Genomic DNA, 10,824 nt, shown 5'->3' with positions numbered 1-10,824 from the left:
CCAGAGCGTCGCTCATATAAGCAGGACGCCGTCATGACATTCTGAATATCCTTCATCATGATTGACAGGTTGGATTCGTATTTCAATAAATTTTTCTAGTGTCGGCGGGTATTTGTTGTAGGTGTCTTGGGAGGACCTCTGTCACTCGAAAGGCTTGATTTACATATGTTGGGTTCTGCCATCATCTATACACCGCTAATCCGTTTGACTGGATCTAGAGTTGCAGGTATAGTCTACGAGGAAAGGGCGGGCGAGGAATGTTCAACTGGATGAGTGTCTTGCTCGGCCATCCAATGCTCCAATGCTCCTATTCTGCAAGAATTCAAGTTCGTCCGGTAAGCAGACACTCTACGCATAGCCTCCAGCTTGTTTCTGCTGTCCCAAGATGGGCTGATAGAACGAAAACTTGCGTGGCACCCCATACTTCCACAATGATTTCATCCCGAGATAACACGTTTGGGAGGAATCTGTTGGCGCAGAGCTGGAGTGATCTCAACATCGCGGATAGCTCAACTTTCATCCCCGAGAAAGAATTGAATTTTATGAATGAAAGTAGCTTGTAGTACGAAAAAGATCGAGACACTAATAATTACTAAAGAACGTTGCTCGAGGTCAACCATGGGATTTGGATCTGATGGGTTTCGTCATATCTTTGACGCCATCTAGAGTCGCGTTTTTCAACTCCGGACCACGGCTTCTCCAGAAGGCCAAATTGCTTGGGATTGAAGCCAAACCAGGACTCGGATCAAACCAGCACTGACTGCGAGGAAAGAACACCCAACAGAGACCCTGAGACGGAATGGGCAGGTATGATGGTCCCTGGTTCCTTCCTTCCCATAGACAGCCACTTCTTTCCCACGTGATTCCCATCCCACAGAATCTTCAGCTCTTGCAAGTGTTTGTTATTAAGGCAGTCACCGCTCCCACTACTTTTCCATCCCATAACAGCACTCGATTGTCGCCCTCGCCTCTCCACAACAATTCAGATCTCTCTTGGACCTCCCGTCCTACCTATTTAACCCCCCTCTTACGCCCTCCTCCTCGTCTCTCACTCTTCTCTAAACCACGACTCGTCTGCGGTCACTGTCCCCACCGTCGCCGACGCCGCTGCCGTCCACGCCGCATTGCTACAACCACAAATCTCCAACCGCGGAGTAACAGAGGACTCCCATAGCTCGCAAGGAGTTTAGGCTTCACCTCTCTGAAACGACAAGCCCATTATGGTGGCGCCTTCTGCGAAGATCTCGGCTGCCCAGGCCAAACCTGGAGCAGCTTCAAGGTGAGCCCTCAACCCCGTCTGGCAATTGTCCTTGCTGGAAGTAGAAGTGCTTTGGCTGACCTTATCTTTCACACTAGTGCATGGAGTCTCGGTCAGCCCGGACAGTATGTTCCCACGCACATGTCTCCAGTATGTTCTGGATACGATACTAAGCCCTCAACAGGATCCGATGCGAGAACGGCAGGGAGTGGCAGGATCGTTCTGCCTTCAACCCCAAGAGACTCAGGGAGTACGAGGAAATGCGCCGTACCAACAAAGCAGTCACGCCTTACCGCTCCTTTATCTCGTGCAAAGCCCATTCTGGACATAATCCTACGGACGTTCAATGCGTGGGTGGCTGTCACCGTATCTTGCCCTTGGAGAGGTTCAGCAAGAATTCTAGAAGGTTGCGCAAGTTCAAGTGTATCGACTGCACCCAGCATCAGCTGTATCTCGAGCCGTACGCAACTGTTCCTGCTCCGAATACTCTTCTGGACACTACCGAGGAAGAGGAGCTTGCTCAGGCTCGCCTTCGTCGCAAGCTTAAGCACGATGCTCTTCAGGCTGCTTTAGATTACGATGACGAGGAGGATGAGTCCCTCTACCGCGACGACCAGGTAACACGTCTCTTGTCTTTGTAACGATTGATTATATGTGACATGCTAACATGTCTAGTCTGTTCTCTCTGGCGTCTATGGTGCCGGAAGCATTTTCTCGGGTGCTATCACCGGCAGCCGGTCTGTTTACTCCTCGAGATATTCTGAAGCCGGAACGGACTACAGCGGCCAGCTCCAACCGCCTCATCTGCGTGGCGAGAATGGCTCTGCCTCTACCAATGCTTTGGCTGCCCGGTTGAACGAAGATGGCTCCTCTCTCAATGGCAATGGCTGGGGTTCTCAGGGTTTCTTTTCGGAGACCTACGCTGCTGTCTCGACTTCGAGCAACGCAGGGTATGCCCCGAGTGACGCTCTCTTGACTGATGGACAATCCACTCTCGGCCCTGAAGATTCGGGATCTGTTGTTGCTGCTCTGGAGGACGACGGCGAGGACAACAGCCCTTCAACCTATAATCGCAAGCTCATTGCTGATCACACGACCGTTACTGAATTTTTCGAGACTGAGGAGCCCTGGAGAGCTGATTACGGCGTCAAGGCGGGCAATTGGGTCAAGCTGGTAAGTCATGCTTGGAAAGTGTTGCTATCGGTATTCTAACCACCTATCTTTTTGTCATTAGCCCGGTCGCAAAACGCTGCCCCCAGTCCCGGAGTACATTAGGCATGGCGTGGATGATTACGACGATGATACCTACTCCTGGGATGGCGAGTCTGAGGACGAGCTGTAAGACGACATCTTCACAGGGGCCAACGTGGGAGAACACCATAGGGTACAAATCGACCTTGGCTTAGTTTTCTGGCCCCGCGAGGCTTGAAGGGCTATGGAAGTGTTGACAAAAGGGTCGGCGAGGGAAGAGTGTTCTCAATCAACAATGGGAATCATGGTTAAAGGTCAAGCTGGTTGTTAACATTTCAGCGGTTCTACTGCTATCAATCATTCTCTATTCTGCAAGATAGTTGCCGAGTTAGACAGACTTATCTTGGCAGAGGAGGAAGGGGACCGAGGAAGCGATAGAGTTTATGCGAGAAATGCCAGCGTTGATATTCATGATTTGGGCTTCTGTCAAAATTCGGTTTGACCCTATTTTGCCGTCTTCGATTAAAGCCCTTCCATGGTAAAGCTATATCATAACGGCATTTGCGACACTTGCTTGGAGATGAAGTCAGCGTGGTGAAACCGAGATGACGAGACACCTGGGATCAGTCCATTGCTTGAACGACAAGGCTGTCGTTGAGATAAGCCCGCCAATCAGTCCCATGGACATGTTACTGTGGTCCCTCAAGAGTGACCACGGACGAACAGTAACACAACGGTGCACAGAAAAGAACAAACAAAGGGGTTAGAATTGACAGGCAGAGCTCTTTCGGAGTTCGGGAAAATGTCTCATGGGTAAGGCGTGGAAGGCAGCATGGTGGATAGCACAAAGTTTCTGCCATACTAACGACGTGTACATATGTGGCTCAGCACATCGGCAATGGTGGGCAATGTGGTCTTTCCATGATACTGACAGAATTTTTTCAATCGTGTTGCTCCCTTAAGTCCTTTGAAAGCCATGGCAAACAAATGTGTCACAGGCCTGGCGATAAGCCATACATTAGCCAGTTGCTGCCGTGTAAGTGCATCCTGCTCACCAGCCCCCCATGAATGTTGGAGTGGGCTGTTAAAGTCTTTGTCAGTTTCATGATTCTCTTGAAGTCAATGAAAAAGAGTGATGCACTTGTATTTAACTTGTAATTTTGTCGTGATCGCTTTGGAGTTGTCCGTGATCAACACTTGTTGATCAAAATGAAGCGGTCAAAGAGATTTAAACTTCAAACGATCTCTTATTTTCCCATCTCTTCCTTTTCAAAGAGAAGAAGAAAAGAAGAAACACGCCGACCTGCAAAAGGCTTTGCAGCAACCACAAGAGAGAGTCGTAACACGTCCTGCCTTCGTGAACCACAATACACAACACAATACAACCTCAACATCCAACCATGAACACACTTGAGGTATGTCCAGAAACACCAACCACGTCACGAAACAACATACAACATACAGACAGACAGACGACAGTTTCAACTCGAAAAAAAGAAAGAACACTGCTTTTCTTCCAAGTACCGGTGTAGTGTGCTGGTTGAGCCGTAGTTTTACCACCACCACTATCACCACCACCATCTCACCGACTAAAGAAAGAGTTGTGCAAAGACTGACTGACTTGAAGCTGTGTAGTGACAAACACACACAACACATTCCCTCATCGGCCCGCTTCGACACAAGAACACAGCACAACACGCAGTTGACAGTACACAGCCCCCCCCTTTTCCTGGGAACGAAGAAAGAGTCAGCCAAACAAAATAGAGAATCCTTCGGTTACTTCCCGACACACAAGGAAGTTTGCTCTTTCGAGCCTTTTGTCCTGCCTTCTCTTTTTGTTCCAGTCCCTTTCCTCCTCTTCTGCCCTTTCCAGCCATGTCCAACTCCGGCTCTGGCTCTGGCTTTGGTAGAAAAACTACTATCCACCACAACGACCCAAACCGCTTTTTGGACGTCGTTAATGCTCGGTCTCCTCCTCCTCCTCGTGGCAGTAGTAGATCTCGTACTGGTAGTGGACCCAGGACAGATTCACCTAGACGACCCGAACCCGGACCAAGACCGTTCTCCCCAATCCCGATCCCTAACGCGATACCGAGGCTGAGATTGAGGGTGGGAAGAAGAAGAAGGGTTAGTTTCGAGGAACCCGATCCTCACCCTCCGTATGCTTTCGAGTATTTCTCTTCTTCCGATTCATCTTCCTCCTCTTCGTCTTCTTTCCCACCCCCATCACCATCATCATCGTCATACCTATCCACCGCCTTCTCGTTCGACAACGACGACAACAGCAACTTTGACATCCTCGGCAACGACGACGACCTGGCATACAACACCATCGCCGCCGTTCCAAGCGGAGGAAGGGAGGAAAGAGGCAGGATAAGGATAAGATCAAGATCAAGGGAACAGCAAACAGGCAATCACCGAGTCACCATTCACCACGGCGTCCGCCATTTCTATCCCAACCGTAACCGCCCGCCGTCACCACCACTTCCACCCGTTCCTCCACCACCTGCTTTTCTAGGGTTTCACCACCCAGTTGCCCGTGTCCGGTATCTCCCCGCCCCGAGACACGTCCCTGCTCCGAGACGGTTCCCTGCTCCGACTCTAACAATTCGGCAAATAAACCGCTCTCCATCTCCTGCTCTTCTTCCGAGGCCTTTCCAACGGGTACGCTTCCGAGACGAGCGAAGTGAGGACGGCGAAGAAGTGGATGATGGACTGAGAGTCACTGTCAGAACCAGGACCGCAACCAACGGGACCAACGGGCAAAGAAGAAGAAGAAGAGAGTTTGATGCCGAAGAGGAAGATAGCACGACCGTGACTACCACTGCCACTACCACTACCTCCTACCAATACCACGACGTAGACGAAGCAGACGCAGACGAAATGCCCAGAGCGGCGTGGGGAGTGTTGTTTGATGCGGATGAGAGACCGACGGAGAGGTTGAGGGAGGTGTTGGCAGCTTTGGGGAGATGGGTTGTGAGTCTTTTTCTTCTTGATTTTTGTCCATCTTTTTCACGTGGAGTTGGTTGTTGGGGGATAGTTTCTGGTGGAGGCGCCAATTGACAACCGTGTATGTGCTAACTTTGAGGTATTGCTTAGGTCCGTGAGATGCCCGGGGGAAGATCGACCATATTGGATAGGCAGAACGTGCTCATCAGTCCGAGAAGGATGAGGAGGTTCTTTGATCGGTATTATGTGACAGGGCCGAGGGAAGAGGAGGAATGGAGGTATTGGGGTGAGTGTCTTTTCCCTCTTCATGATCGTTTGGCGAGTCGTGTGAACTTGAAGTACTGACCTGGCGCGTCAGATGTCTTTAGAAACGAGACCAGCGATGAATCGATAACCCGAATCCAAAGGTTTTATGACGACCTCGACGTCGAATACCGCCCTCGCACACTGCCCCAGAGCAAAGCCACTCGGCCTTCTCCATGCCTCACGCCCAGAGGTTTTGCCGAGTTTCTGATCAAGTTGATCCTGAGCTATCCTGAAAGCCAGCATCAGTTACTCTCAAATGTGTTCAGAATTAATCAGATCACGGCGCCGATGGACAATCTGAATAGGTGGGGAGCAAGAGGAGGCGAAGGCCTGCTACCCGGCCATCTCGACAGGTCCTTGTTCCCGGAATTCATGGACACCGCGATGGAAGCAAGAGTCAGACGGGCCTTGATGGCAGCTGAGTTTGGGACTCCAGGACGGCCGGCAGCAGGAAGGAGCGGCTCACTAGAGAGACTGAGGGAAGAAAGAGCAACAAGACAGAGACAATCCGACAGAGACAGAGCGAGGGAACGAAGGAGGGCCGAGTACGATGGATACCGACTCAGAGGCGGGGGCAGCGATGATGATGCTGACGCGGCTGAGCGAGGGCGAAGTATGGAGCGACGTTCCTCAAGCCGAGTGGAAATCCGGAGCACATCACCCGGAGTTCAGCGAGTGACTACGATAGTCCGATCCCGGTCAAGATCAAGATCCCGCCCTCGGCCATCAGACAATCCTCAAACCTCCTCATCATCGCAAGACCGCAAACCAGACAACCTCCACGTGCGCTTCATCTCCGGGACCAAACGTCCAAAGAGAAAGCGTCCGGCCGTTAATCTCTCCTGCAAGACGCCAACCGTCACCAAGTGCCACACCAAGTTCGAAGACTATAGCTGTCTTTTCCCGCCACATCCGGTAGTCTCCTGCCATCCACGACCACGGCCCAAGGTGCCGGCCAAGTGCAAGCCTCCAAAGCCAAAGCCGACACATTATCCCCGTCTTCCACCAGGTCACCCACCCATCTCACTCCCATCACCTCATCCAGCTCCAGCACCAACATGTCACTCTCCTGCCACTACTCAACAAGTCTGCCACTCCAAACCCAAAGCCTGCGCCACTTACAGACCCCGTCCACGGCCCGGTTGCAACACTGCCAGACCCCGTCCCCGTTGTTATGGCCCAGAACGCATCTACCGCGAAATTCCAATCATCCATGAGATCCCCGTGCGCGAGATCCGCGAAGTGGAAGTCGAAGTGCCCGTTCGCGTCGAAGTTCCCTATGAAGTTCCGGTGAGGGTTCCTGTCCGGGTCAATGTTCCGGCGCCGTATCCGGTGCATGTGCCTGTTCATGTACCAGTTCCGCAGCCTTATCCTGTTTATCAGAACTACAACTATAACAATGGATACGATGGGTATGGGGAAAGAAGGTATGGGACTAGAGCTGATGAAGGGCCTTGGTATCCTTTTAAGGCGGTGACTTGGCAGAGTGGACCACCGTTTTAGGATGGTGACCATTTGGGAGTGACAGAATTGGATGGGATGAGGAGATGAAAGTTTGGGATTTTGGATTGCGTGGAGGAAGCTGGGAGAAGCAGGAATAGGTGGGGGTCGTGGGGGAAGTTGCGTGGGACATATATACCATGCAGCCTGACACGACAGTGCCTGCCCCTGGGTTTGGTGTCGCTGTTTTCACTGAGCAGTGGTCGTAGGAAGACGAAAATAGATGTTTGAAAGCAAACAGACCTAGTGATTCTAAAGTGGTGTTGAATGTTCACGAGTGATGAATATCATCAAAGGTCGTGATCAAAACAAGGGGGAAACAAAATCACAACATGCTGCCGTATTAGGTTAGATCAGTAGTGTCGTAACAGATTCAGGTGATGGTACCACGCAAGTCTGTTAGTACCGGGTTTAACATCGGGTAGGTAACATCCCCTACATTCCCCGAAGTCCAGACATGCTGACATTCTCCAAATTTTCTCCTCCCCCGGACAGATCGACGTCATATCACCGATGAAGGCATTCCCGAGGCCTCGCAAATCTTGACTCTTACCGCCCAAGATGTCTGGTTCTTTGTCGATCCATAATCCCACCACAACGTTGGACCCCCTCACACACGGAGTGACAGGCACCACCACGGCGTGCACGGCACGTCCAAGCCGGCGGACACACAAAGAAAGGCTCTGGGGATTCGTAGAAATGACGTCGACGCCGTTACCCGACCACGAGCCGACCTCGTCGATCGAGAATCACCCCGGATTATCTCCTCATGGCTGGCCTTGCCCGGTCCGGATGTGGGCTTACAGCTCCGTCATCTCTCGGCTTTTTGGAGGATTTGGTCTGTCAAGTAACAGTGTCGGCTAAGCACAAGTACCTGATTGCTTCTTTGGACTCCATATTCGGTAACCGATGTTCAGGATGGCCCCCAAAGCTTAGTCGACGGGAGATATACAACCAAGCCGTGGCGCCCAGAATCCAAGAGTTCCTTTTCTCATCCTCACTTGTCTTGATGTTCTTGTCATAAGCTCAGACTCCCGAGTGTCTCCAGTGAGACACAATAAAAAACACCCTATCCAAAATGGCGTCGAACCCCACAAACACCACTGGCCATACAGGTGGACTCGACGAGAAGAAATATGACCGCCGTTCAACATCGTCCGGCTCCGCCTCAGGAACCGCTTACGAACATGAAGACCGCGTCGGAATTTCGAACCAACAACCCAACTCCGAGAAAGCGCGACTAGAAGCCTCAAAGAAGTTGGCGAATCCCTTAGCTGGCTTGAGCCCTGAGCGTCTCGAGAAGATGGGAGCAGAATATGCACAGATGGCCGGCCTCACCAGCGAGGAGGACGTCAGAGCTTTCCGACTCGGAGCCAGAATCGCCGGCGATGAGAGCAACTATGATACGATGCCGGAACTTACTGAACGGGAGAAAGAGGTGTTGGTGCGCGAAACCACTCACAAATGGTCCAACCCACCTATGCTTTACTGGGTTGTCGTTAGTACGTTACTTACCCCTTGCCGTGGTCCGAAGTTGAACGACCCGATGCTGACCACATAATAAAGTCTGCTCTCTATGCGCTGCTGTCCAAGGAATGGACGAGACGGTCGTTAACGGTGCCCAGCTCTTTTACAAAGACAAGTTCGGCATCGGTACAGATAGCCAGAGAGACACCTGGCTTCTGGGTCTCGTCAACTCGGCTCCCTACCTTTGCTGTGCCATTCTCGGCTGCTGGCTCACTGACCCGATGAACAAAAAGTTCGGCAGACGAGGCACCATCTTCATCTCGTGCGTCATATCCGCCGTTGCCTGCTTCCATCAAGCTTTTACCAACACCTGGTGGCACATGTTCATCGCCCGCTTCTATCTCGGCCTAGGCATCGGCCCCAAGTCAGCCACCACCCCCATCTTCGCCGCCGAGTGCTCCCCTCCCAAGCTCCGTGGTGCTTTGGTAATGCAATGGCAGATGTGGACAGCCTTCGGCATCATGGTCGGCTACATCGCCGACCTGGCCTTCTACTTTGTTCCCGACCACGGAATCAGCCTGGGTCTGAACTGGCGTCTGATGATGGGCTCGGCCATGATCCCCGCCGTCATCGTCTGCTGCCTCGCCTTTCTCTGCCCGGAGTCACCTCGCTGGTACCTCAGCAAGGACCGACACCAGGATGCCTTCGCGGCGCTCTGCCGTCTGCGCTTCGAAAAAGTCCAAGCCGCCCGCGACCTCTTCTACACTCACACCCTCCTCGAAGCCGAGAAGCAAGCCATGTCAGGCATCAAGAAGGGCAACCGCTTCAAGGAACTCTTCACCGTGCGGCGCAACCGCAACGCGGCCATCGCCTCGTCGGGGCTCATGTTCATGCAGCAGTTCTGCGGCGTCAACATCATCGCTTACTATTCCTCGGCCGTCTTCCAAGACGCCGGCTTCAGCGACGTCTCGGCGCTGGCCGCCTCGCTGGGGTTCGGCGTCATCAACTGGCTGTTCGCCATCCCGGCCTTGTACACCATCGACACCTTTGGTAGGCGCAATCTGTTGTTGACCACCTTCCCGCTCATGTCCCTCTTTTTGTTTTTCACCGGCTTCAGCTTCTGGATCCCCGAGGACTCCAAAGCCCACGTCGGCTGCATCGCTCTGGGCATCTACCTGTTCGGCATTGTATACTCCCCCGGCGAGGGTCCTGTGCCGTTCACTTACTCGGCCGAGGCCTACCCGCTGTACATCCGGCCGATCGGCATGTCCCTTGCCACCGCCACTACCTGGTTCTTTAATTTCGTTCTATCCATTACCTGGCCGAGCATGGTCACGGCCTTCAAGCCGCAGGGCGCGTTTGGCTGGTATGCCGGGTGGAACATCATCGGGTTTCTGTTCACGTTGTTCTTGGTCCCCGAGACCAAGGAAAAGACGTTGGAGGAGCTCGATCATGTGTTTGACGTGCCATTGAAAAAGTTGGTTAGGTATGGAGCGGATCAGAGCTTGTGGTTCTTCCATAGGGGGAAGAATGGAAAGGGGATGAGGCCGACGGTGCCGAGTGCGGAGATGTATCATGGGGATGCGGAGAAGATGGATGAGGTGGTTGGCGGGATTGCTGGGGAGCGTGAGAGGGAGAAGAGGTACAACAAAGAAAGAGAGAGGGAAGGGGGAATTATGGGACGGGGGGACGCTGCTGGGAGGGTTTAAAGGGCTTTGATTCAGTATGGTGTGGATGTTGGCATGCTGAGGAATATGGGATGTTAATGATGGAACGCTTTTATGTGATATGAGTTATGACTAGCGGGTAATTTATATTCTTCTTTCACATAACTTGTTTGTTTCAGGACATCAATGGGGCCTTGAGCATGCGAAAAGCCTCAATCATATTTGGTTTCTTCTTACATATATGTGACTGTCTTTCCAGACACTAGTCCCTTAGCCGACCATCACGACCACCGCTACAGCCACTTCGCAAGCATCGTGTCTTTTGCTCGCGGAACTGTTCCGACCACCTACCATCAACTCAATCAATGCTCATTGGACAAGCGCCATCTCCGTACAGTTTTCGGTGAACGGGATGGTAGCCTAGCGGGTAACCCCCTCCCGTGCATGCACTGCCACACTCCGTGCCCCTATCACCAAAGAGGCACA

General features: G+C 52.3%; 3 protein-coding genes across 3 annotated transcripts; all 3 read left to right on the top strand.

Moving 5' to 3' along the window:
* The first annotated feature begins 598 nt into the window (after positions 1 to 598).
* On the top strand, positions 599 to 3,456 carry SMAC4_06229 (uncharacterized protein). The gene is made up of 5 exons (XM_003345528.2): positions 599 to 1,279; positions 1,357 to 1,383; positions 1,443 to 1,875; positions 1,934 to 2,431; positions 2,493 to 3,456. The coding sequence occupies exons 1-5, from the start codon at positions 1,221 to 1,223 to the stop codon at positions 2,598 to 2,600; spliced, it is 1,125 nt and encodes a 374-aa protein (XP_003345576.1). The 5' UTR covers positions 599 to 1,220; the 3' UTR covers positions 2,601 to 3,456.
* Positions 3,457 to 4,324: 868 nt separating this feature from the next.
* Positions 4,325 to 7,356, top strand: SMAC4_06230 (uncharacterized protein; the record flags this gene model as incomplete). Its single annotated transcript, XM_003345529.2, has 3 exons — positions 4,325 to 5,425; positions 5,549 to 5,684; positions 5,757 to 7,356. The coding sequence occupies 3 exons, from the start codon at positions 4,325 to 4,327 to the stop codon at positions 7,205 to 7,207; spliced, it is 2,688 nt and encodes an 895-aa protein (XP_003345577.1). The 3' UTR covers positions 7,208 to 7,356.
* Positions 7,357 to 7,697: 341 nt separating this feature from the next.
* SMAC4_06231 (uncharacterized protein) lies at positions 7,698 to 10,380 on the top strand (the record flags this gene model as incomplete). Its single annotated transcript, XM_003345530.2, has 2 exons — positions 7,698 to 8,706; positions 8,771 to 10,380. Exons 1-2 carry the CDS (start codon positions 8,283 to 8,285, stop codon positions 10,378 to 10,380), a joined length of 2,034 nt encoding a protein of 677 aa, XP_003345578.1. The 5' UTR covers positions 7,698 to 8,282.
* Between the last annotated feature and the right edge of the window lie 444 nt (positions 10,381 to 10,824).

Source organism: Sordaria macrospora, chromosome 5 (assembly GCF_033870435.1).
Source record: "Sordaria macrospora chromosome 5, complete sequence".
NCBI classification, from domain to species: Eukaryota; Fungi; Ascomycota; class Sordariomycetes; order Sordariales; family Sordariaceae; genus Sordaria; species Sordaria macrospora.
This window is presented reverse-complemented; position numbering and strand designations above follow the sequence as displayed.

Excerpts from the sequence above, each read along its gene's own strand:
- SMAC4_06229 (XM_003345528.2), top strand. The coding sequence starts at position 1,221 with ATGGTGGCGCCTTCTGCGAAGATCTCGGCTGCCCAGGCCAAACCTGGA. Across the intron at positions 1,384-1,442 it reads AGTCTCGGTCAGCCCGGACA|GATCCGATGCGAGAACGGCA; the intron begins GTATGTTCCCAC and ends AGCCCTCAACAG. Across the intron at positions 1,876-1,933 it reads CCCTCTACCGCGACGACCAG|TCTGTTCTCTCTGGCGTCTA; the intron begins GTAACACGTCTC and ends TAACATGTCTAG.